Here is a 27,024-nt window from a genome sequence, read left to right as displayed (position 1 = left end):
ACCAGGGAGAGGAGCGGACTCTGAGGGGCGGGGCCGTAGTGCCTTCCCCCTATCGGACAGGTCTGGGGGCGGGGAATTCTTTGGGGCGCCCAATGAGGAACGCAGCCGAAGTGGGCCTGTCAAGAGAAGGGCCTGGGGGCGGGGGACGGTGAGTCGGGGATAAACACTCCGCGGCGGTGGCGGCTGCTGCTCTTCTGTAGGTTCTGTCACGGTGTCGGTGGTGCCCAGCTCGCCGGTCCCCTCCCCCTTCCGGCGAGCGTGGTCGCCAGAGAGGCTCTCTCAGCCCTGCTCTGCGGGGTCCACAGCGGGGCGCGGGTGTCCGGCGGCGGCGGCGGCGAGCCCGTGTCCAGTGGGGGTTGGTCCCGTGGCTCCGGCCCCCGGTGCAGAATGGCGGCGGCGGTTCGGATGAACATCCAGATGCTGCTGGAGGCGGCCGACTACCTGGAGCGACGGGAGAGAGGTGCACGGGGACGGGAGGGGTTCGGCCGGAGCTAGTGCCGGGAGCTCTGAGGGGCCTGGCAGCGGATCCGGGCGCCCAGCCTCTCCGGGGGTGGTTGGAGGAGCTGAGAGCGCGACCCGCGAGCGCTCCCAACCCCTCCAGCTTTCCCCACGCGCGGTCCGAAGGGAGGCCGTCGCTGCCCCCAAAGTCAATGAATGGGAGTAGAAAGGGACTGCTGCCCCCGGGATCCTGAGCGCTTCCCCCTCCGCACCCCGTCGCGAGTGGGGTGCCCGGGGCCCCCTCAGCCAAGCGCTTGGTTTACCTCACCCGGCTCTTCCCGGCCCGCCCCAAAGTGGGCCTGGCGCCGGGTCTCCCAGTCGGCGGAGCAGCGCCTCCCTTGCCCCGCATCCTCCGTCCTCGGCTCTGGCTCCCGGTGTCTGGCCCCGCACCTTCGTCTGAGGCCGGTCCCACTTAATATACACCAACCTGCTGGACGTTGCCAATGGGAAACTCAGGCTCCATGAGACTTGCTGTCTTTCTCAACAATGAGCAGCTGGAATGCTCCTTACACCTGCTCCGAACTGAGGGTATTCACTCAATTAAAAAAACAATCATTGTTCTAAGAATTCCACCTTGCTCCTTTTAATTATTTCCACAGTCTTCTTTTAATAAAAAATAACTCCATTTTTAAAAGGAAATATTGTGAAGGGGAGAGAGTGTTGACTGTTCTGTGTTCATTCATTAACTGGATCCTCCGGTTTTCTAGAAGCTGAACATGGTTATGCCTCCATGTTACCATACAATAACAAGGACAGAGATGCCTTAAAACGGAGGAGCAAATCCAAGAAGAATAACAGCAGTAGCAGGTAATTTGGTAAACATTTTCCTTTCTCTTTTAGGTTATGCCGCAGATGATACTGGGTTTTAACTGGTAAATGAAGCGGCAATCTTGATTCAGTAATATATACATAGTCCTAAGGCATTGGAAGAAACCCTTCTATTTGGGTTGAGGGGACTGAGAAGAAAAGAGAAATGGAAGTGTTTTCTATTTCTTTATGAACTTTTTCCCCCCAGAACTTAATTTTGCTTTTCTTCCCTTTGGAACAAAAAATCTGTGGAAACTTCAAGTGGGATTAAGCAGCAGTGACAGTATTTTGCCTTCAGAAGTTGAAGATTCAGGGCAAGTTTTCTATAGCTGAAAATACTGGACATTACCCACTTTTTACTTTTCATAGTGAAGATTTTATAAATATGTTAAAGTATTGATTTGGCATAGGTGGTAGGATTTCATATTTGACGTGTAAATTAAATACAGTGATATGTCTGATAATCTATCACTCTATTTATAATGGCAAAGAGGAACAATTGAGGTTCAAACCTGCTTTTTGGTGATGGAGGAATAGATTGATATAATATTAAAATATTCATATGCCACAAGCTTTTTACGTTAATCATGCAATTCTTGAAATTTGTAAGTCTCACTGGAAAGTATTTGGTTAATGGTCAATGAAATCACATAATAAAACCCTGAATGTACTTCCTGGTATAAATGAGTACTCCATTAATGCTGTTGCACTCCCTTTTCCCCCTCTTTCCCCTGAATATATACGTTAGCTAGGAAATCTGTTTTTATTAGACTCATTCAATTATACCTTTTATTCCAGTAATTGAAAATCATTGACATTTTCCTTACTGATTTAGAATCCTTGTCTGTCTCCCATTCTCATGAACACTCTGCAAATAACTGTATTTGGTTAGTGTCTGTGACATTATATAGACTACTAAAAGCCAGAAGTTTCCCATTTAAACCTTTAACTCCCTTGTTCTTCCTTCCTCTTCTGTCCTTGGTTCACCCCATTGTCCTTAGCGTTGGAAGAACCACAGGATATGAGTGAGCAGCACATATGTGCCGAGCTCTTAAATAGGAAGGCACGGGAAGGATGAACCTGTTAATTAGTTACCTGGTGGTTCTTCCTTTCCCTCCCACCTTTGGCATTATCTGAAGGTGGCAGCAAGTAGATCTGTGCACGAGTGCTGACAACCTTTAAGAAGGTTGATGCTGACTTGTAGTGTGCAGTGGTATAAAACAATATGTGTTGCTTTTTGTTACAGTATTTTTTAAATAACTTTTTGAAAAGACATTGAAGCCTTTTGCTTTATTTTTATGGAAAAGTATAGTTCATTTGTTACTTTTACTCTTGTCCACTCATGATTTGAGAGGAATTGTTCACATTAATAGTCAAGGCTCAATCCTTAGTACTTTGTTTTTTCCTAAGTTTCACAGAAAAGTTGTTGAGGGGATGTTCAGTGGTGAGGAGAAGAAGGGGATGTTGTTGAAGAGAAGTAGCTTGGCCCCAAAAGGTGATTGCCATGCTATGCCATGCTAAATCACTTCAGTAGTGTCTGACTCTATGTGACCCTATGGACTATAGCCGGCCAGGCTCCTCAGTCCATGGGATTCTCCAGGCAAGAATACTGGAGTAGATTGCCATTCCCTTCTCCAAAAGGTGATTAGGAAAGAAAAATAATGATAGTTGAGAATTTCAATTCAAGAAATAGATTCTTTCTCTTTTCTTTAATATCCAGCTTTATTCCTGGGAAAATGATTGCAACTCTGGATTTGGGGGAAAGCTCTATTATTTCTGTAAATGGATTTGGTTTGCTTTCCATAGTTAGAAACAGGAGGCTCTCACAGTTTTCCATATTCTTGACTAATGATGAATTCGTGCAGTAATTTAAGTGGTGCAGGGATCTCTGCGAGACCATGATTAAACCTGGAGATTGCACCAAGCAAAACAGATGAAGCAACAGCAGGTTGTTTTCTTTAAATGTAATCACTTCCTTCATGACCTGTTTGGAATGACCCTTACCTGAGCAATGAGACATCTCCCCAGAGAATGCAGTTTGACCCCTTGATTTGAATCAGACTTATATCCAAGGCCATTTATGGTCAGAATTTTGAACTGTTGTAAGAGCTATAGATTACTTCTGGTTTACATAACCATTGGTAACAGTGTATGCTTGTTAATTCAGGTTGAAATGCTGAGCTCTTTGCTTGTAGCATCTGGGGATTACTCTTCCTTGGACAACAATAAAAATAAATAAAATTTAGCTGCATAGCAAACGTCTTGGAAACTGAAAATGCAGATCTTAAGTTTCTCTAATTGCTTGTCTAAAAACAAAAACAAGTGAAATTGTGAATATTGATTGTTCTGGAATCATCTGGAGAACTACAGGAAGATGGAATTTTTTTTTCTTTCCCACTGATTTTTTAAATCAGTTACTTAAATAATTACATTTGAAATCCAGAGTTTTTAAAAGTGTGTTTTGTTACATTGGTGAAGCAGGCATTGGCATTCATGTGAAAGAGGAAGTTCAGCCCTTGTCACCCAGTTCTTTTATGAGACAGTGGTCATATAGCTGACTTGACAGTGTGAGTCTTTTTTAACCCAGGGACTGGTTTGGCTTAGTTATATTTTTGTTAAAATATATTTTTAAATGATGACATTTGATCTTTTATCAATGAGTCCAGAGTTATCCAATCTTTTCAGTAATCACATGGAAAATGATTTTGATACAAGGTGTCTATATATTCTTATGCTTTAATTAAAAATATAAATGTTTTCCCATCAACAGAGTTGGCAGGGAGTCTCTGGACGGCCTTTTCTGAATGGCCTCCCTTTTATTAAAGACAAATTCAGTTTCACTAAACCAAATGTACTTCAGTAATGCCCTAGCCGTTAGGTGTAAGTCCCCTTGTAAAAATCACCATGTGTTCAACACTCTTAAGTAATCAAATAAGATCCATAGTTTCCAAAACTCTGTTCAAAGTTTGGAAAGAGTTGTGCTGCTTATGGAATTTGTAAAAAAGATTATCTTGGGAATTCTGAATTTTTTTATATGTATCTTCAAAGAATCCAGATGGGATAAGGGTGACTTGTGGTGTCTGATTTTTCTGTAACCGGACACCATGTTCTTTTCAAATATCCACCCTTCTCTCCTCCACCTCCTCAGAATGGTCCATGTCTACAGTTAAACAGGGTAATTTTGACCACCTGTCATCATATATTTTCATCCATCTAAAAAATGTGTCAGACTTTGAACTTGTTATTCTCTGTTAAAACCAGAATGCCACGTGCTATCAAGCCAAAGGTTTGCAGTTGCATGCCAGACTCTTGTTAACAGTGATATCCTGCTGGCCATTGCAGGAAGTGAAGTATACATCAGAAAAACACTGAAGGGTAACCAAGTGAATCAACTTAAAGCTTTTAAGTTAACCAGTTTTAAGGTTCATATAGCCCTTATCTAGAAAACAAATATTCTAAGATTTAAAATATTGTCATTATTGTCTTGTTTGTTTTTCCTTGTGAATGAAAATTGTATCCCAGAAGGCTTGTGGAAAAGAAGTTTAGTGCTGGATTAGAAATTTCCCATTTCAAGAATGCCCCAAATCCCACAACTAGTCTCTGGTGTGAATGAACGGGATGGTGGTGCCCCTTGCTGTGAATGAATGGTCGAGCATTCACAGAAGTAGGGTTTCTCCATGATTACTGTGAGAATTTATTTCCAAGACCCAGTAAAGTTCCAATTATTGCCCCACAGAATTCTTGACCTGAGCCAGGGTGTCATCTCTCCTGAACTGATTAGATTCTAGAGAATTTCCAAAAGTAAGGTCGAGATTCAGTTCATTTATAATGCTGGCAGTTTCCTCAAGTTTATTTTTAACTAGTTGGGATGAGTTATTTGAGATGGACACTGAGATAGCCACACTGACTGACTTCTTGTGACATCTGTGAAAACCTGTCCATGAATCCATAGGCCAGGCCTTATATTCAGGGTCAGCTATAAACGCACTAATAGTCTGATTTCACACACACCTGTGCTTTCATCCAAACCCTCTCATCACTTTTACAGTTGCTACCTCATTGATCCACATGTGTTCTGTAGATAATTGGCAATCATTTTTATTTCCATTTTACACAAGAGTTAACCAAGGACAGGACGGTAAGCATGTGTATTTCTTCCACAGTATCAGTCAGTGGCAAAGCTGGACCTCAGATTCCACCCAAAGGGCTGCCCTTAACCAGCCTGTCATCTTTACATTGAACTGAGTTTTGGAAGCCCCTTCCTAAAAGCATTTGGTAGCTCTTCAACAGTAGCATCTTTTGGGAGGTTGCATGCAATAAAATAACTTCAAGGAGTAGAAAGATTGAGGGAAGAAGGGTTATATTTATCCTTTTAAAACTGTATCCTATAGTCAGACAACCTAGCGTACAATTTTGGTGTATAGTACACCTAGAGAACTGCAGAGCTGGGTGGGGATGCCAAATTTCTGGTGTTCCATGCTCAGCCTAAAGAAAGCCTTGTGGTATTATATAACCCAAATTCGCATCACATTGTGCAGCTGTTTTCCCTTTGTATAAATAGAACCCTTTTATTTCCTTTCTTAAAATGGATTACTTTTCCACGAGGGAATGCATGCCTCTCAGTTTGTCACTTCTTCTTGAATGCTGTTTGAGATATTTACGTTTATCTATTTCCCCAGAGGGACTAATTTCTTAGGTAGAGCCCTTCCTCTGTCTTCTCTCCTTCCAGCTTGAGAGAGAAAGAAGTTAAAATAATTGTGTTGGCATTGGAGCAGTCCTTTAAAATAAGAATAATGTTTCTCTTATTGTTCCCTCTTTCAGATCGACTCACAATGAAATGGAGAAGAATAGGTGAGTTGAGGGTTCCGGGTGTGGGATGGGGGGAGCTTTGATGTATTTTTTCATTGACACTTGGTTGCTGCTCTTGGCTTCTCACAGTGAGCCCCTGATATTAGAGTTCGCTCAGTATCCTGTAATCAGCACTGCCTGTAAAGCCCTTAGATAGATGGACTCCCCAGCTCCCAAGATGACACCCCCAACCCTCATCCCCGCAGCCTGCTGTTCCCCAGCAGTGCTTTCCCTGTGACTATTCTAAGGCCAAAGCGTTTTAAGTCAGAGGTAATGTTCCCACAAATAGTGTTTTTCAAAAATTACATGCTACTGAATATAATTGGTAGTGCTGTCTTAAATCATGTACACACACAGATATATATACGTGTACATACAGAAGTTCACTTGTGAGTAAAGATGCTCAAAATTTAGGTAAATGTATGCAAAGCAGAAATTGGAGATGAGGAGGCGGACCACCCTCCCTGGGCTCCATCTTACCACATCTCACCTGATTCCCTTCTGCTGCTCATTTGCCTCCTTATTTTTCAAATGATGTGGCCTAGTCACTCTCAACTCTGGTTGCACATTAGAATCACTTGCAAAGCTTTTATTTTAATGTGTTTTTTTTTAATGTTTATTTCCATTAAATATAGTATACACATACACTCATATGAGTTGGGAGGGCATGGCTCCCCACTCCAGTATTCTTGCCTGGAGAATCCCATGGACAGAGGAGCCTGGCAGGCTATAGTCCCTCGGGTCAAAAAGAGTCAGACACAACTGAAGCAACTTAGCATGCACACACAGTCATGTACTCTTTGGGGTAAGAGAACACATTTTTATTTCTGCTCATTTTATAGAGTAACTTTTTATTATAGAATTTTTCAAATATATAAAAGTGGAGTGAATAATGTAATCAACTTCTATGTATCCATCACCCAGCTTCCACAATTATCAGTATTTTACCAATCTTGTATAATAAACTCTCTGGGGAGTGTTTTTAAAAGCACCTTTTCTTCAACCTCTGGTAATGCAAAACATAACCACTTGCTTTTATTATGCTGAAAAAAATTAATAATTCTCTGTGGAACTTTAGGGAACACACACACACACACACACACACCCCACAATGCGCACACACACACACACACCCCCCACAATGCGCACACACCCCACAATGCGCACACACCCACACCCACCCCCCACCCCCCCACACACACTGCTCAGACCTCACCCCTAGCAATTCTGATTTAATTGGTTTGGGTTGAGATCCTGCACTAGTATTTTTATTTATTTATTTTTTTTTCATTTTAAATTATACTTTATTGTACTTTTGTTTAAACTACAAAAATAATGTATCTTTGTTGCCATAAGCCAAACCCAACAGGGGTGTACAAATAAAAAGCCATGAAACCACCCTCCCCCAGAGCCGACCCCCTTCCATACACTAAGGTAATCCCACTGGGCAGACAGGAGTGTCTTCCTCCAAGTTTTTGTACCAAGCAATATGCTGCTGCTGCTGCTGCTAAGTTGCTTCAGTCATGTCCGACTCTGTGCGACCCCATAGACGGCAGCCCACCAGGCTCCCCCGTCCGTGGGACTCTCCAGGCAAGAACACTGGAGTGGGTTGCCATTTCCTTCTCCAATCTGGTCTCTGAACTCCCATCAATTTGAAGTACAGGCTGTCCATCCAGACTGAGTGCTTTCTCAGTGCTCTGCATGAACAGGATGATGTGTGATGATGGTTCTCTAAACACGTGGTTATTTCATGCAAACCCTCTTTGAAGAGAGTCTGACTCTGATAGTCAGAATCTGAATGGCATGTTTCATCAGTGAAAGGGAAGACCAGACCTGACAAGGGAGGAGAATCTTGGAACAGGCCGTGTGTGTGTGTGTGTGTGTGCACGCGTGCGTGTGCAGGCCGTGTGTGTGTGTGTGTGTTGGAGATGGATGGTAAGTGTGCCTTGCACATGTGCTTCTCCGCATCCTAGGGAGGAGAATCTTGGAACAGGCCAAACATTTAGCATTACTCCACCGTGTGTGTGTGTGTGTGTGTGTGTGTTGGAGATGGATGGTGAGTGTGCCTTGCACATGTGCTTCTCCGCATCCTTCTCCCCTTTCAATTTCTCTATGATTGTGACTGACCATGTTTGAAATCAGACCATCTTTATGCATTAGGGATTTACGTATCATGAACTGGAAACTCCAGAGTATCTCTTCTGAAGGTGGAAAGGTAGTCTGATGTGGCTTCTCTTTCTCATCTTTAGATTCTCTTACATCTCCATGGTTTTTAGGGGAACTGGTTAACTGGGACTGTTTCTGCTGAAAAGCCTCCTAGTTCTCCTCCTCCTCATAGGCATTTATTTGTATTATTAAAATGTCATCCCTTCAGGTAAAGGCTCTTAGGTGTACCCAGCTTTGTGCTTCACCTCTGCAGGAATACCACAGGATGTCAATTTTCTCATTTATTTTAGCAGTTCAAGAATGTTTATTTTCTGCCTACCATGTCTTAAGAGCTTGTGCTCAGTACTAGGGTATTAAGTAAGTTTATACTGGGGTATGAAATCAGCATGGTCTCCATCCTAGAGAAATGTAGTTTGTCTAATGAGAAAGATGCAGAGACAGTCTGCACAGGAAGCGATGGAGGTAAAAGTTCTAGAAAACTGGATTTGAAGTCATAACTGGGCCAGTTGCTTATAATTCAGATTGTGCCCAGGCAACATTTGTTTATTGAAGGGCTAGTGGTCTGGTTTCCTTATTGTCCTTCCTTTTTTGGAATTTGGTCTTCTACGGTCTTGATCGTTTATCCTCTAGTCTAAAGCATGTGAGCAGAAGAGAGGGAAGTAAGGACTCACATTTAGTTAATTTAACCAAGCGCTGGTTGCTTCAGTTGGGGGACGGGGAAGGGTGGGTGGGGTGGGGAGGGGGAGGTGGGGTAGGGCGGGGAGGAGTTAAAGTTGTTGGGTTCTTCTCTTGTAGAGTAGATGCTTATGATTTTAGGGTTTGATGGTCAATTGAACAGCTGTATCTCCTTGGTTTTCATAGCTGAATCCTACAAAAGAAGACCACTTTGCAAAATGCTAATACACTTAGGCCATTTTTTCCTTAACATCACATTAAAAAAAAAAAAAGATTGCTGTGGCTCTCAAAAAAAAAAAAAAAAAGGCAATTGAGAAAAGAATTCTAATAATTGGATTTTTTTTTCCTCTTTAACATTGCAGAGTTAATTAGATTTGTGTTAAGTTTTTTTCACACCAAAACCTTTTCTGTGGCTCTTAAGAGATTCTGAATAGTTGGTGTGCATCAGGACTCCACTATGAGGATATTATATTCAAACTGCCCGTTTAATAATCTTGGCAGTGGTGGGACAATTAAAAGATTTCTAGAATGGTGGAGATGGAGGTGGTAGTGGCAGAGGCAGCAGCAGTAATTTTCATTCAATAGACTAGGCATTCATGGAGCACCATAGATGCTGGGTACTAGGTGCTGGGGTCCAGAGCCCATCAGAACCCTAGCCCCCAGGGTGGAGGGCTCAGTTTGGTGTCACTGTAGATACATCTGTCACTTGGTATGTGCTTCTCTGCATTTTAACTAATTTTGTGGGTCTAGCCTCCTAAGGAAACACCCATGGTGAGTGTATGATCTTTCTTTCGTTTTAAAACTGATCTCATAGAAAATTTTGAGAAATATAGTGTATTGTGTGCTCAGTCGCTTCAGTCATGTCCTACTCTTTGCAACCCCATGGACTGTAGCCCGCCAGGCTCCTCTGTCCATGAGATTTTCCTGGAAAGCATACTGGACCAGATTGCCATGCCCTCCTCCAGGGGATCTTCCCCACCCAGGGATCAAACATGCATCTCCTGAGTCCCCTGCATTGCAGGCACATTCTTTACTACTGAACCACAGGAAAGCCTTCAGAAATCATACACTAAAAATTAAATCATCCATAATTCTAGCAGCCCAAGGAGATCAGTGAAACTTTGAAATGTATTTTTCAATGGTTTTTTGTAAAGAAACTTTTAAAATAGTTTAGTAAGTTGGAAAGTTCAGAAAAGCACAAAGAAAATAAAAATCACTGGTAACAGACCTTGCAGCAGCAACAACTGTCAACATTCCTACTAAGTTCTGTGTCCACTAGATTTTTGTGCATACTTTTTAAAAATCAGTATTACATCATATGGTGTGCCATAACTCATATAACCAGTCTCCTATTTTAGGTTCTTCCCAGTATTTTGCTGATATAATTGATGCTTCCTTAAACTATCTTATAGATAAATAGATAATTATTTCCTTAGGGTAAGTTCATGGTTGTGAAATGACTGGTATCCAAATGGTTGTGGTTTTTGATATTGACTGCTAGATTGCCCACCAGGCAGATTATAGGCCATATTTTCCTTCACCTTCGGAAGTTTATGTTTTAGCTTAGACTTTTATAACTTTGATAGATAAAAAGCAAACACACAGCTTGTTTTAACTTGCATTCTTATATTACTAAGACAGTTTAACAGTTTTTATTATCTTTGACAGTTTGTGTCTGTGTATGTGAATTGCCTGTTAAATAAGTGTTAGTTGCTCAGTTGTGTCCAACTTTTTGCAACACCCTGGACTATAGCCCACCAGGTTCCTCTGTCCATGGGATTCTCCAGGCAAGAATATTGGAGTGGGTTGTCATTCCCTTCTCCAGGGGATCTTCCCAACCCAGGTCTCCTTGCATGGTAGGCAGATTCTTTACTGTCTGAGCTTCCAGGGAAGCCTGTTAAATAAGCTTTGCCCAATTCTCTACTGAGGCATTTATCTTTTTCTTTATTTTGAAAAGATTCTAAAATATGAAGGGTGTGTATGAAAGAAATTGCCCCTTGGTGGGCTTTCCTGGCAGTCCAGCAGTTAAGACTCCATGTTCCCAGTGCAGGGTGTGGGTTCAATCCCTGGTTGGGAAAGTGAGATCCACAAGCCATGTGGCCAAAAAAAAGGTGTTGTCCCTTCAGGTGTCATACGGTCGCCCTGTTTGTCATTTACCTTTACAGAATCGGTGTTCTCACACTATTTAAAGTTGCTGCCTCTGTGTGTACTAAATTCAGGCTAAGTCTGATTCTGGACTTGTTCTTCTGTTCCACTGATTTGTCTGTTCTTCCTGCACCAGTGTACAGTTTTAATCATTGTGGTTTCATGCACTTCAGGATCTGGTGAAGCAAATCCCTATTCTTCCCTCCTCCTCCTTTTTTTTATTTTACCAGTTTATTTTTCTTGATGAATTTCATAGTTAGTCTTTCAATTCTCCATACCCCAAATTCTTTGGGGATTTTCAAAATGCAAACGAAATAATTTCAGTATAAATTAACCTTTAAAAGTACATGTTTACATATTAGAGTTTTCCATCCAGGATTTGATGTGTGTGTTCATTTACTCAGATCTCTTTTATGTCTCTAAGCCAAGTTTTGTTGTGTTTCCATGTGGATCTTACACATGCCTTGTAAAAGGTATTCCTGGATTTATGTGTATATATTTTTAAATTGCTACTGGTTTCCCACTGTTGTTACCACTAATTAATTATTGTTGGGAGGTGGGAAACCTTTTAGTCTTCGGTTGCTGTGATATGCCCTTTATTGATGATAATTGTGCTGTCTCTTTTCCTTAGCTGGTAATTCCTCTGGTTTGAATGCCCTTCAATACGCTGCTCAGCAAAATGGAGGCTGAGTGAATGCAAATACGCTGCAGCCGGTGGGTCAGGAGTCAGGTGCTTGAATGGGCTCCTTTTCAAAAGAAGGCTCTAGCATCTCCTTTAATTGTAGACACCCATTTTTTCTGGAATGGTACACACATGCAGGCCTTTCTGGAATTAAGCAGCTGGTCTAGAGAGAGTACCTCTACCAGAGTCTTCTGACCCCATGACAAAAGATTTCTGTGTGTGCTCTGTGAGGAGGACTCGGCAGCCTGACCTAAGCTGTTGTTTTTATCTGGTCAAACAGTATTTCATGGCATCTGGTCTGACTTGAGAAGCCATTCCAGTCAGGTCTCTCTTGGCAAGATATGCTAATAGACTGCAGTTCCCTAGAGTTGTTTCTTCTGGAGTCTTGCTTTTCAAATGGCCAGACTCCCACGGAAGGGGTAGGGGCCTGAGTTGTGGTGTGCGTTGCACCACTCTTCCGCTTTTGAACACCCTTGACCACATTCACATTTCACTCTAGGATGTTGTAACAAATCCACATTGTTTTGTTGCTACAGGGCCCTGAGGACACAGCCAGGTCATTACAAAGGAAAGGTATAGGCATTAGTGTACAGATCTCTCTGGTGATGGTGTGGAGGTGCACCCTAATTTGTGCTACTATAATCCATTTTCCTGAACTGTACCTCTTGGAAGAACTTGTAGAAGAGACATGCTAATTATTCAGCCAATTTCAGGCACTCCTTGACTTTTTGTCCTAGACATTAATAGTTGAAGGGTGAGATAGACCTAGCAGGTACTATAATTTATATTTTGTGTTTTTTTAAAATTGGGCTCTATAAAGGAAATATTAAATAGATTATTATGTATTTAATACTTTAATATAGAACTGACGTTATTAAAATGTAGTCAGCATGAATTACTGTTTATGCATTGCGTACTTAGTGTCATGTTCCCATACAGTGAGGATGTATGGCTATCTTTGTGTATTTTACAAAGGTTACCATCACAGTTATGAAAGATCTTCAAAACCTTCCAAGATTCCACTTAAGTCAGTAATAGGATGCATTTGGCAATATTTATAAAGGGACCATTTTAGAAAAAGGAGAGTACTTTTTTCCCTCAAAGAGTGACTTGTATTCTTCCCCTGGATTTTTTTGTAATCCAGTAAGGCTTTGGTCTCAACCCAAAATCTGGAGAAGGTTATGATTTCCGTGACCTGTAGTCACTTTTAGGGGAGTAATTTTTGACACCGTAAGATTTATTTCTTCTTAGTCTATACTAAATATTCTTTTTTAAAATCACTATGCAGCTCATACACACCCATATTACATACCCATATTGGAAATTATCTTTATTCAACCACCAGTTATTCAACCTTCCCTGGCTCTGGAAGATCCCCTAGAGAAGGAAATGGCAACCCACTCCAGTACTCTTGCCTGGGAAATTCCATGGACAGAGGAGCCTTGTAGGCTACAGTCCATGGGGTCACAAAGAGTTGAACACGACTGAGCGACTTCACTTCACTTCACCCTCCAGTTATCATATAGGATTTACTATTTAATTGGCTAAATCTGTGTCCACACAAAAGTAGGAGAGGAAATAGGTATGGTTTATGTAACTTATTTTCTCCCTTGGTAATAGTCTTAGGCCCAGTTTTAATGAAAACTAGTACTCGGTGAGGTCCAGTGGATCATGTTCATTAAGCATGGCTTTCCTCAAAGAGAAGGCATGTGAATTACCAAAGAAATCAGGTTCTACTATTAGGACAGCATCTGCAGATGCTTTATTATTTGTAGACTCAAGTGGATTAAGACGAAATGGAAGATAGTCACTTCTGTTAGTTGGTATAGGAGGTCTGCAGCATGCAGGTAAAAGGATAAATGAATGTTATCTATTTGGAAAGGGAAACACGCTTCTAATCTGTGAAAGCTTGAAAACCCTTATGGAGAAGTTAAGTCAAACAAGATGTAGATAAAGGAAAAGAAAAAATAATGTTCGGTAGAGGGCAAAGGAGGGTCCATTCTAGAACTTTCAGTGAGAGCTGTTATTTGTCACAGCCTGAAGGTAGCTGAGATAAGTGATTCTGCAATAATTTGTTTATATGTTTGAAGTAAACTTAAACTTTTAGTACCTCGAAGGCAGTGACTTTGTCTCACTCAGCATTCTATCACCAGCACCTAGGAAGGTAGCAATGCATAGTAATCCTTTGAGAGATGCTAGAGGTTAATAAGTGAATGAAACAACCAAGTGTATATTTCAGGATTTCCATCTGTGAACCTGATTACTTATCTGTCCTCTTCACTGGCTACCATCCTGTTGGCTCTGCCCCAGCCTGGTACGTTTTTGTGTCATACATTTCACTGTGAAACTCTGGCAGCGAGAGTCCAGTTACATCCTCCATAAGAAGAGTAATGTCTGATAACAGTGCCTCTCTCTCAGTACACTCACACACACACCTGCATACCCTCTTTCACACCATTCCTCCTGGTCTTGGCTACATACGATCAGGTAGAACTTTAGGGATAACAGAGTAAATTCAGGAGCACTGTCTGCAAATAGCATCATCTCTACCTGGAGACTTACTTTTTTGTTGCATCTTTCCATCAATTTACAAATCTGCTCACCTGAGCGAGAGAGGTGTGGATAGAATCAAAGTAGCTTGAGTCTGGAAGCAGAAATAAAAAGAGCAGCATTCAGAATTGTCTGAGAGCACACTGGTGAACCCAGGTGCCTTCTGTCAGTGCCAAGCTTGAGTGGCAGGAAGTGCCCCCCAAAGGCCAGAGCCCACTTCACTGATGACCTCATTCACTTGCAGGTTTAATTTTCCATAATTCATGGCTGACATGAGTTAAGGAAAACTAAGAACAGAACTAAGTCATATCCAAATATACCTTATATTTAAATGTTTAATATATTTAGAATGTCTTTTGATATTTATTCCCCACTCCCCTACTATTTTCTGAGTAATCTGTTCTTTTCCAAGGATTTGCAGTGTTAGCTCCATTATATGCTCAATTCACATCTATTCCTAAGTCTGTTTCTGGGAATTTTTTTCTTCTCTTCCTTTGATTTGTCCACCTTTTCCTGTATTAGTATATTCTGTTTTTAATTATTGATACTTTGTAATACAACTTAATGATTAGTATAGCATAGTCCTCTTCATTCTTCTCCAAGAATTTTGGCAGTCTCTTTATTCTTCTGGATGAAGTTTAATTTCCCAGCATTAAGAAGAATGCTGTGGGGATTTTTTTTCTCCTGGAATTATGTTAAATTTGTAGAAAAAGTTGGGTAACATTGATATTTTTACCTTGAGGGTTCATATCTAGGGATGTGCTATTTTTTCCATTTATTCAGATTTTCTTATGTCTCTCAGCAAAGTTTTACAGTTTTCTTCCCAGAGAGCCTTCCCAGACTATTTTAAGTCTGTACTTAGACGTGCTTTCCTTTCTTCTTGCTATCGTACATGAAATATTTTAGGTTTTCTGGGTATGGATAACACATCCGGAAATGAGCTTGCATTTCCAAGGTCCGTACATATTTGCCCCAATTTTTACTTGTCTTTGGCCTTCGAACTAGAGATGTAGGCAGGAGTCTTCATGTGATTTAGATGGTTCCCTCCACACTGCGGAGTCCCTTCCAGCCCTGCCTCTGCATGATGGGGGTTAGCTTTGTAAAGTCCCTGCTAATATTTTAAATGTTAAAAAAAAAAAAAAAAAATAGTACCTTTGGCATAAGCAAGACCTGTATCTCCATAGAAAATGGATTAGATTTTCCACTAAATCTTTTAATGACAAAAGATGTCCGTTTTCCTTAAGGAAGAGTTGAGTGAACTGGATTTTAACCAGACAGCCTCTGTTTACCGAGTGAGACACTCTGAGTTCCCTGTTGATTTTGAAAGGAATATGATAGGGTTATAATTATCTGTGTTTGCTCCCAGCAATTATCCTTCCTCAAAGGAAGCTAGGATTGAAAGAATAACTGCTACCATATACAGAGCACTTCCCGTCAGACCCTGGTCTGGGCTTCCATACCCCATCTCAGTCAATACTCACGACAGGCCTCACAGGGAGGCATTGTCATCCTCTACTGCCAAGGAAACGGATGCTGCATGGAGTTAAGTAATCTGCTCAAGGTCACACAGGAAATAAGTGGCAAGGCCAGAGTCCCAAACCTTTGCCCTAATCACTACGCTAATATTTGGTTGTATAGTGACTGACACATTCAGAATATAAAAATAATTAAAAACAAAAATAAATAAAATTTGAGATACTAAAAAAAAAGCATACCAAAGAGAAGCTGTAGTTTGCATCTAGTTTAATTATCACTAGTTATAGGCCACACTTGACTCTGAGCATCCAGATCAAAGATTGGTTTCTCTGTACGACTGTAGATCAAAGGTATATCAACCTATTTACAATAACGAGAGCAATATTTCTGAAGAGTCAGCAGATGAGGTTTGTCAAAGTCCATCACTTACAAAGCAGTTGGATCAGTGCAAAAAGAGGAGGCAGTTGGGGCAGGAGGGGGCCAGGATTTGACTACCCTTTTCTGCTGGTGGCAGGGTCGGGGTGGGGAGCTGGGAGGCAGCTCTAGACAACAGGAAGAGGTCTGTCTGAATATGTGATGAGAGGGGATCCAAGTAAGGGTCAGATGGAAGTGTCGAGTGGCTTCCTGTTGAGGAGATACAGCCAAACCTGCTAATTCCTGGAAGAGGGTGTTAGGCCAGGTTCACGGTGGAACAGTAGGCTCCTTCTAGAAGGCCAGAGCCCTGGGCAGGGGAGGGGTCAGGACTGAGGACAGAGAGCCGAGACAGGAGCTTGTTCTACTTGTTTTAGATCTAGGAGGTCCATGTGTGCTCACAGCTGGCTGAAGGATTCTGGGTCCCAGCTTGGGGGTCGGGGTGTGTCTTGGAGTCGAGGACCCTCAGTGGAAGCTGCTACAGAGGGGTCTGTTTGCTTTTCTGCATCTGGCTCAAGAATTGAATTTCACTGCTCTGTGATAGAACTGAAGCTTCCTCACATACCTCATCCCTCCCCTGAGGTCGGTCCAGGCACCAGCCTGCGGATGTGTGTGCGGCATGGTGGGCAGGGCAGCTATGGGGCTGGAGCAGTGAGGCGCTGTAGCAGGCTGAGGCAGGCACTCCAAAGACACCCGCTGACTTTGGATCTCTATAAAATCCAGCAGCACTGCGGCCCTATTTTCATAAAACTAGGTCAGCAAATACTGAACGAACATGTATTACTCTAAGCTTGAATCAGTCAAATGGCTGATTTCAAGTTTCACAACTGGGAGTGTTCTTTGGCCACCCACATTTGGGGAGTGAAATTGTCTTTTCTGGGCCCGACTCCCTGAATAACTAGAAATGACACTGCATGGAAAGATGACTTTTATTATTTTTATCAGAAAACAAACTTCCTTAAAAATGTACATACTCATATCTGTAGATAAACCCACATCATAGGAGGACTAATATGACACTGTTCTCAATCATGCAGTGTTTGCAGTGAGCAGGCTGAAAAAAAGGTCTCATTTTAATTTTTGAACTTTTAAAAAAATGTGTAAACTTTGTAGTGGGAATAAGTTAGATAACTATATATGATTAATCATAGTTTTTCATAGTGTTTCTAATAGTAGGATCTGTTTTCATGGCTCTTTTATGAAGAGGTGAACAAGTACATTTTATACACAGCTCCTGTGTTTGTGTTTCTCCTCATGTAGTAGTTGAAGGAGCAAACTTCTAATGTGAGTCCTTGTTTGCGGCCATTCCACGTGGGCAGGTTTTCAGAGCAAGCAGAAGTCTTATAAAATAGTACAGAATTTGTACCACTACATCTTCCTAGCTCAGGAATGAATGCTGGACTCCTCGAGCTCCTAACCCCTGGACATCAGGGCTTAGGGAGCCTTGGAGACCTCAGGGCAACCTCCAGAGCTAGATGAGGAAGGAGGCTCAGAAGCAGATGAGGCAGGGGCTCAGAACTACTCAAGCCCCAAGAAACTTGGTCCAGTGGAATAGAAGACACCATCCATGCTACAAACATGTATTAAGCACATATATGAGAGGGGAAGGCATCAAGGCAACTGAACAATAGTTAAGTTGTAATCCCAACTTGCTAAGGAGTTAGCAATGAATGGTTAAGTCACAAATACCAAAAAATTCAGGCAGAACAGTGAATTTCCCAATGAATTGTATAAAAAGTACTCAGGAAAAGGAGGAAGCCCTGTGGACTGGAATGGCCTGCAAAGGCTTTGAGGAGGTGGAGGTTCACTGAAGCAAGAACTCTGAACCTCAGCTGTTTCTTACATTCACAAAATCTGCTAGGTTCCAGAATAAAGCCTAAACCAGGGTTTCAGTGAAGTATTCATTTCCAAAATTGTAGAGACTCTTATGCTTCTGGTCTGTAGTGAATACTGTCTCTTCAGTGAGTGTCTGCAGCTTCTGCCTCGGGCGGCCTTCCTCCTGTTCTGTCCCGCTCCAAGACATACAGGTGGTCCTTGCCAGCTCTCAGCATGCTTGTTGGTATAGCAATACCACTGATGGGCTTTTTCCTTATTCTTGAAAAAATGCATTTAACTTTTTGAATGGCTGAAAAACCAAAACCTGTAACAAATTATTCAGTAAAAATCCCCTCTCTGTCTTTGTCCCTGTCCGACTAGCCCTGATACCTCTCTGCCCAGTTGCTGTTACTAGTTTCTTATGTATCATTTCAGACTTTCTTTATGTCACACAAGAAAACATGAATATAGATAATAATTTTTCTTCTATTTTTACTCAGAGATAGCATGTTATAGGCATAGTTTGGTATCTTGCTTTTCTTTTCTTAACAGCATATCTGAGTGCTCTTTCCTCATAATGCATAGAGCATATTTTCATTGTCTTTCATAGCTGCATAGTACTCTCCTGTCTGGGTGCACCATAATTCACTTGACCAGTCCCTATTGATGATGGGTTGGGTTGTTTCAATCTTTGCTATTATTAAAATAATTGTAACGAATAACCATACACATTTGTCATTCACATGGATAAATATTATATACAGCAAGATATAGTTGTCGTGATTTAGTGATCCTGAAAGGGGAAAGAGAGGTATGGGTTCAAAGGATTCTCTCACTGGCATGTATAGTATATAGATATCAGTGTTTACCTTTGATGTGTGTTATAGACTCAACTTTAGAAAACCATGGATTTTTGCGTCTCCTTGGTTTTTATCAGAGTTGCCTAATTTCAAAAGATGTTCACTTGGCCAGAAGTCCCTGGTGGCATTTGTCTCCAGTGGGCCTGGGCAACTTCATACTCTGTTAAAGCTTGTTCTCCCGGGCGCCTTCTGGCCAGCTATGAAAGTCTCAAGTGCTTCTTTGATCTTGTTTTTGTAGACGGGCCCACCTTCGCTTATGCCTGGAAAAGTTGAAGGGGCTGGTGCCACTTGGTCCAGAATCAAATCGACACACTACGTTGAGTTTATTAACAAAAGCCAAATTGCACATAAAGGTAAGTGCATCCTGAGGTACCTTTTTGTCTTGACCTGCCCACTAAGGGTTTGTTTGTTGTTATGAGAGACTGTCTCCGGGACAGTTCTCTCCTCTGAACTCTTCCAACCTGCTTCTTGGATGAATCACAGACTCAACCTGTCCAGCACCCAACCGAGTAATTCTTACCCCCCAAGAACCAGAAGTTAAATTGTCCTTCCAGCTGTCCATGTGATGTACGAGCCAGAAACTCAGGGTCACCCTTGATCCTGATATCGTCTTGCTCCTTAGCCACATGCCTTCAAGACTTACATATGCCACAGCCTGCTCTGTTTCCATAAACACCATCATGTACTGCAGCAGACTCCTCAGAGGGCTCCTCCAAGCTAATCTCCTGCTTCCCAAGGTCAGTCCTGCCAAAGTTCAAATCAACATGTCACCACATGGAAAAGTGTTCCGTGGCTGCTCAGGACATACTGAGCCAGGCCTGCCTTACCTGCCCCCTTCCCACACCCTTGCCTGTGCAGCAGCAGCTCATGCCAGACACTCCCCACCCAGCCCTGCGCTCAGTCCCTTGCCCTTGTCAGGCTCTCTCACCACGGGGCCTTTGCACATGCTGTGCCCTCTGCTTGGTGCGCTCTTCCCTCCCTTCTTCACCTAGATGACTTCTTGTCATCCTTCAGACCTCAGCACAGGTATCGCGGTGCAGGGACGCCTTCCATGACTGAGTTGCCTTCTTCCTGTTAAGAGATGGTCCTTACTGCTGGATCTCTCCCTTTAGGACTCGTCACAGTTGACCTCTGACCATGGTTTGTGTGACTGTTCACTTGTTTCCGTCCACTATGTTAGAGTACAGGCAAGGATGGGACCAGATCTTTGTGTTCACCTTGTATCCCCAGCACCTCCCAGAGGGTCTGAAACAAAGTCAGCACACAGTATGTGTCTTGAAAAGCAAAGGGTAAAATCCTGGGCCAAAATCACTGTTTAGCGTGTTTTTATAGTTATAGTCACAAGCGGACACATGTCACTTGAATTATAGTTAGTAGCCTGCATACATGGCAGTTCTGCAGCAGGGGGCAAGAACCTCTGTTTAGAGCAAAACAACCACAATTACACAATCTTCATAATTATCTGAAGAATTATCTGAGACACTGGAGAACAGATTTGTGAAAACAAAGTGATTTAGGAAAATGTGTTTTCTAAGCTCTTATTTGGACAGTTCGGAATGAGAACTTCAAAAGGGAATATCATTCCCGCCAACAGACAGAAGTTAACGGAGACTTGACCTGACACAAAAAGTCACCAGTGTAACTGGGATGTGTACTTGAATAAACATACCTTTAAAGGAAAAGGTATGTTTCTTAAGCTTCTGTCACACACAGTTGCTCAGAGAGTAGGTGCTGGGGGAGGCGTCACCACAGACAAGGGAGACCAGGTTGGGGGTTCCCGCCATGGTCTTTTCACTGTGGCAGTTGAGGGGGCCGGTGCCAGTGTGTCAGCTCACCCTGGAATCCACACAACAGTGCAGGTTCCACAGTGCTGTTGATGGTGATAAAGGTAGATGAAAACGGGGTCACCAGCCAGTCAGCTTGCTGTCCCCGCAAGAAGCTCAACAAGGGACACGGCAGACGGCTTCTGTGGGAAACTGGCATATTTCACCTCTAGACAGGGAGGTGCGGGGCCATCACCGATTGTGAAATGTGCCCGCGCCCTTCAACAACTGCCCCTTCGACCCACAGAAACTTGAAGACTGTGACAGAAAAGCCATTCACCAAATCGACCAGCTGCAGCGAGAGCAGCGGCACCTGAAGAGGCAGCTGGAGAAGCTGGGCATCGAGAGGATACGGATGGACAGCACCGGCTCCACTGTCTCCTCGGAGCGCTCTGACTCCGACAGGGGTGAGCCTCCCCCCGCCCCCGCCCCCTTCCACCCGGGCAGAGGGGGGACCAAGAAGCCCCCTGACTTAGAGAAGTCAAGGGGTGTGACCTGCAGGAGCCGGCCTCCTGGTCCCTCAGCGGTTAGGGCCCGCCGCCGAGCTCGTCTTTCCCAAAGCGGGCCCTCACCAAGGTCTGTCTCGTCCCCACAGAAGAGATTGACGTGGACGTCGAGAGCACAGACTATCTCACGGGCGACCTGGACTGGAGCTGCAGCAGCGTGAGCGACTCGGACGAGCGGGGAAGCATGCAAAGCCTGGGCAGTGATGAGGGCTACTCCAGCTCCAGCGTCAAGAGAATAAAGCTCCAGGACAGTCACAAGACGACGTGTCTTGGTCTCTAGGAGAGCGTGGTCGCTTCGGCTGCCGCCCGGATGGTACTCCCTGTCGGCTCCAATTTAGGTAGCGTATGGGACCTGCCCACAATCCCCTCGCACGTCGGCTTCCGTGTACCACGTCACCAAGAGCAGCTGCGTTTAAAGTTGTCAAGGAAGTGCTTAGGATTGTGGGTTTCTGTTTTTTCTTTTTCTTTTTCTCTTTTTTTTTTTTTTTTTTAAATCCCCAATTTCCATCTCAAAAAGGGTTGAGCAGCCCGCACCTGCCCAGTGTCGGGCAGGCCGGCCCTGCTGAGCCAGTCAGTGCAGCCAGGACACCCGGGGGCATCTCGACTCCATGTTGCTCAGTCTGGGGTGGCAGAATGCTGCTTAGCCCCGCACGAAGTTGGGGGACGCCGACCAGGATCGTGGATTTCTGATTGCATCCTCTAGCTTCTCTCTTTCTCTCCACAAGTCTCTCTGAGAGACTGTACATTCCAATCCGTTTGAAGCATCCAAGAACTCTGAGGCCAAATAAGCCCCTCACACATCTCGGCAGTTCCCCCTCTTACTTACTGTCCCATGTGTTCTTCTAGACCTTCCTTAACGTTTTCTGGCTTCCTGTGTGACATGCCTAGCAGAAATGTCCAAATGTGTCTTGTGCTTAGGAAACTGAAGGAAACAAACTTTTCAAGTGGAGATCCTGATCTTAGAACTCCAAAGTAAGCTTTGAAAGTGGCATTGAAGAGCACTTAGCCCTGGCCCTCACCACCCGTGATGAGTCAGGAATACCTCCAGAAAACACGCCCTTCTCACACATACACACACAGACACACACGTATACACACACCCCGAGTGAACGCCCCAACCCCCGTGCAGACAGGAGCAGTATTTCTAACCTTCGGATGGACACCTTGCTTACAGAAGTTCCAACGTCATTTGTCCTCACAAACGCAATGGTATGGTCTGTTTTTGTGCGCTGTCCCTGGGTCCGTGCTGTGCCTGCTCTCTGAAGGCATGTTTCCCCTTCCAGTTGGTTTTGCTACTTGTCTCTGGAACATTTTTTTTTCCTACCTCAGAGATAAATGAGATCTCCATTTCCCACTTAACACAAACTGATTATGCCTCTTTTTTTTTTTTTTTTTTCCCGAATAAGTGATATTTGGTCCAATCTTAATCTATTTTCCTATGTAACTTTCAGCAATAACTGAGCTTTGGCGCTAGCTGAGCTAGTGTCCATCATCAGTGAAAGGGGAAAAGTCCACATTTCTACTCTCTGTTGCAGGTGAACAGGAGGGGATGGTACAGTGTTACTAGAATCCTTCCTCACTGTTTTTGGACGCACCCAGAAACTTCTTTATGGAGGCTTTTGGGTTGATAGTTTAAAAGGCTGATTTTTCTTTCTGGTTATGATTTCTCCCTTAAGTGGTCTCCCACTTTGTAGCATTTTTATTTAAGCTAAAACAGAGCACATGTATATGTACATAAGACACATTAAATCTATAAATACTATTTATTCATTTTATATAAACTAATGTAATGGAAAATAAATTCTTATGACTTTGTGCTTTTATAGATGTTCTAGAAACTTTGTATGTAGGTATCTACAAAATTGGTTCATTTCCCCTTAATATTTTTGCATTCATATTTTCGAGGTCTCGATGTTTCCAACCTCTGGCGAACCTTTTTCATTGAATTTGAACCATTTGTAATAACTGTGACGCTGAAACAGAGTGTGTGTCACAAAGTGATGAGAACATTCCTAAAATCTACAGCCGCACTGCAACCTAAGGGCTCACTGGCTGAAGCGGGAGTGGTGGCCACCTGTGCCCCCAGCTGGCCTGCGGTCTCCCCCAGCACAGCCTCGCACCTCCTCAGCGCCCCCTCCTTGCCCACAACTAAAAGTTCAAACGCACTCCACACGGAAGCTCACTCTAGACGTGAAGAGCAGTCTGAAACATTACCTTTGTGTTTATTTTTGCTTTTTAAATGATTTCTTAATGTATTCAAAAAATTTTAATTGGAAGTAGTGGATTCCTAAATGATTCCAAAGTCATCTGTAATTCTTCTATTTTTGTTTTGTTCTGTTTTTCTCTTCATTTCAGCTTTGGGTGGGGGGAGGGGCAGGTGATACAAAAGATTTTTCTTTCTTTTTTCTGTTTTTTAATTGTTGGAATCTTTTCCAATTACCAGCTGAAGATTTGCACTGAAATACAACTTGTATGCCTTTTGCATTTTTAAAGCCTGCTTCCTGAATTTAAGCAGAGTGATAGTGTTCAAAGAGCCAGCTCAGCCTGTAACATGTTTGAAAAAAGATATAACTGCACTTTGAGGTCCCTTTTGAATGCCATTCACTAGACCTCGCAAGCATTTTAATTGCTACCTTCAAGCGCCTCACAAGTCCACGATGCTGGATGCTGTATGGCATCGAAAACTTAAGACTTTGGGAAAAGCTTGTGGGCTTGCGTTGAGGGAGGGAAGGGAACAAAACTCATGTATTTTGTTTGTTTAATTTAGAAATAAGGCATCTGAGAGATGCCGTTATTTTCTGTGTTTTAATTGTTGTGCCTTTTGAGTTAAACTGCATTTTTGTCTTTCGGTTGAAATATGAAATGTACTGTCCCGATATAAAATAGTGATTATTTGACCTTTGCACTGTTTGTCTGGTCCTTTTCCATTTGATGGCATATAAATGTGGAACTTGATAGATCTCTATATTTTTAATGCACTTGTGATAAACTGACACCAGGGTTAGACACAACTTTCAAAGCTCGAGGTAGACCAAATCAGCGTGCCAGACAAGCCTCTCTCTAACCAAAACTGTAAGCTTCAGGACCAGCAAACTCAGCCCAAGGCAGCTAATCCTCTTCCCCACGTGGCTAATCAGCCCCCTGATTTGCCAATCTGCCCTGCCATTCACTTATCCACCAGCATGACTGTTAAAAGCTAGACAGTCTTTTTGGTTCTGGTTTTTCTTTCTTTTTTTTAATTTTTTAAGCAAAATGAAAAACCTTTCTATTAGGGTTGTTGGGGGGAGGGGATGGGCAAAGATATAAACCCCAGCCTTTAAGACTTTGACTGTTGTACGTAAATAATAGATGTGTGTAAATATAGGCACATGCATATTTTTATGTGAAAACTGGTTTTAAGAAACTAAGAAGAAATCTACACTCTTATTGATAACCATTGCAATGCAAGTGAGAAAATAAAGAGTACGTAGTGCAGTTTAATTTCATGCAGTGAGAAAATCTCTGTGTGCTTCTGCTAACACCCAGAAGACCTAACTTTCCCTGCCTTTTGGCTTAGATGGCGGGCACGCACCCAGGGTGTTTTTGGTTTCTTTTGCTAAGCAGAGATCTGGATTCAAGGTGCTGATAGTGACCACGGCTCCTTTCTCTAGTCACATATCTATGCTAGTGTTTCAAAGACCATCACCTTTTTGAGCAGGACCTAGATTTTTCTTCCTGTCAACCCAAAGCTAAAATAATTTCAGTGCTGATTCAGAATTGAGCTCTAAGAAGGCCCTGACCCTACATTTGGCCACTTAAGTGGCTTGAGGATTTTTTTTTTTTTTAAAGATGGGCATTCTCCTTTAACCTTTCCTTTTTTTTCAAAGGAAGCAAAGGGTCTTTCCCTGGGTTTCCTATGGGTCTCTTCTCTGTCCCTCAAGTGGCCAAAAGCCAATCTTGGGGTGTGGGGGAAAAAAGTATAAACGGTAGGATTGTAATGTTCAGAACAACTGCCTAGCAATATCTTGGGGCTTAATAATGCATTTTTGTGGACTTCCTTCTTCCTCTCCCCCATCCTTTAAAGAGAAAACTTACTTTTGAAAAGTATATGCAGATATATAACAGGTTTTTATATCATACTGAATTGGCAAGGATACCACTTTCATTGTGCTTTATAATCCATTTAGTCCCCCAAATCTCACTCCTTTCTTTCTTCTTCGTTTTCCCGAGTGTCTTTGTCTTCCCCTTTTACCTGCCCTCTGTGTTGAACACCAGAAAGTCAAAGGCTGCAAAGCAATTTCCTGCATGTCAGTCTCTTATTTTTGTATGTCTAACTCTTGGATGCAGTAGGTTTCAGTAGCTGGCTACTCCTGATTTTAAAAACCCTTCCTGGGAGAAGATGACCCAAAGACCCTTTTAGATGAGGTGTTTTTTCTCATTCTACACGATCAGATCTCTGTAGACTGTGGGATGTTTTGTTTTTGGAAATATTTGGGGATAGGGGCAGGGGGGTATGATATGTGATTTATCATGATTTTTTCATTAATTTATTACATGGATGATTTTCTTACCCTATCTTCTGAAAGAAGAAATAATTGCCTGGCACTGTTACCATCAGCTATTGAATGGCTGAAGAAATTGAGTATCTTTGTCTTCTCTCAAAATCATAAAATAAGAATTAGTAAAGCACTTGTTTCTAAGATTTACCCAGATTTTAAATTTTGATTTCTTATTCTGTCTGGAGGGTGTGGAGGATTGAGAGGGCTTTCTTCATTTTAGCTTTCACCAGAGAACCAAGCTTGCCTTGACCCCTGTCCTTAGAATTGGTGCTCTAGGAATGTCGCTGTCAATCATCAACGTTGGGGGCCATCCCCCTAACAGTAAACAGCCGAAACAGGGAGCAGCAGACAAGAGTGTGAATTTCTGTTTCCAGATGTTTATTTCTTGATGTAAATATGATGCCAATGTAAATCCTGTGTCAAGACATAGAGAATGGTGCTTTTTACTACAGTTAGTACATGCATTTTGAGAACTACTCCATGTTTTAGAGAATCTTTGCTGTGTATATGTAAACTTCTGTATTGTTCAACCGTTAACAAATAATAAATTATTTCATTATTAAAGAAATTCTCGTCTTCCTGATGTTTTGTACCCAGTTTAACCTTTCGTGGTTTTTTACTTGAGAACTGAGTTCATCAGGTTTCTCTTTTCCTTTTAATAATCATGGAAAATTTGCTGGCCAGAAGTTCTCAGGACTTGGATTCTGTAATGGGAGCTTTGATCGTGTGGCTCCGATTGAGGCCCTTCCCCGATGCTTTCCTCCTGTTCTCCTGCTCAGGCACTCGCTTTTGGCTCTGCTCCACTGCAATACATCTGATCATGCAGACTGCGTGCGGGGCCACGCAGCAAACCAGACTACCCTGCCTTTCTGGCAGCCCGTGGTCTGGTGGGGAAGAGGGCGATGTACTCACCATTCGATGCAATACAGTCAGTGGTGGAATAAAATCATACCGGGACAGGCTATGAGAAATCATAGAGCTGGTGACATTCAGGTTGGGCCCTGGAGAAAGTTTTCCCTTGCAGGCAAAGAGTCAGTACAACCAGGCAGGTGAGGGAGAAGGGAGAGCTCCTGGGACTGGGGTGTGGCTGGGAGCCCATGGTGAGTGATGGGGTGCAAGGGGGACACCACACCAAGAAAGACAAGTCACTGAGAGGAGAAAGCACACCCAGTTTAGGAAATTTGTTTTTTCACATATTAAACCCTTTGGTTAATTTGTATTTAT

The 27,024-nt window shown here is 42.7% G+C and overlaps 1 protein-coding gene across 2 annotated transcripts; it reads left to right on the top strand.

Moving 5' to 3' along the window:
* Positions 1 to 328: 328 nt before the first annotated feature.
* Positions 329 to 26,362, top strand: MXD1 (MAX dimerization protein 1). 2 transcript variants are annotated; one of them, XM_005893594.3, is made up of 6 exons: positions 329 to 460; positions 1,206 to 1,305; positions 6,127 to 6,156; positions 19,172 to 19,286; positions 21,004 to 21,163; positions 21,352 to 26,362. In XM_005893594.3, the coding sequence occupies exons 1-6, from the start codon at positions 388 to 390 to the stop codon at positions 21,540 to 21,542; spliced, it is 669 nt and encodes a 222-aa protein (XP_005893656.1). In that variant the 5' UTR covers positions 329 to 387; the 3' UTR covers positions 21,543 to 26,362. The 2 variants fall into 2 exon arrangements, with proteins under 2 accessions (XP_005893656.1, XP_070235428.1); XM_070379327.1 differs by lacking the exon at positions 329 to 460 and adding an exon at positions 467 to 1,026.
* The last annotated feature ends 662 nt before the right edge of the window (positions 26,363 to 27,024 follow it).

The sequence above is a fragment of the Bos mutus genome, chromosome 11 (genome assembly GCF_027580195.1).
Source record: "Bos mutus isolate GX-2022 chromosome 11, NWIPB_WYAK_1.1, whole genome shotgun sequence".
NCBI classification, from domain to species: domain Eukaryota; kingdom Metazoa; phylum Chordata; class Mammalia; order Artiodactyla; family Bovidae; genus Bos; species Bos mutus.
This window is presented reverse-complemented; position numbering and strand designations above follow the sequence as displayed.

What these genes read in the sequence shown, in the direction of transcription:
- MXD1 (XM_070379327.1), top strand. Translation starts at nt 942, where the DNA reads ATGGGAAACTCAGGCTCCATGAGACTTGCTGTCTTTCTCAACAATGAG. An exon ending in AATGAAATGGAGAAGAATAG is followed by an intron (nt 6,157 to 19,171) that starts GTGAGTTGAGGG and finishes TTGTTTTTGTAG; the next exon opens with ACGGGCCCACCTTCGCTTAT. An exon ending in GCGCTCTGACTCCGACAGGG is followed by an intron (nt 21,164 to 21,351) that starts GTGAGCCTCCCC and finishes TCGTCCCCACAG; the next exon opens with AAGAGATTGACGTGGACGTC.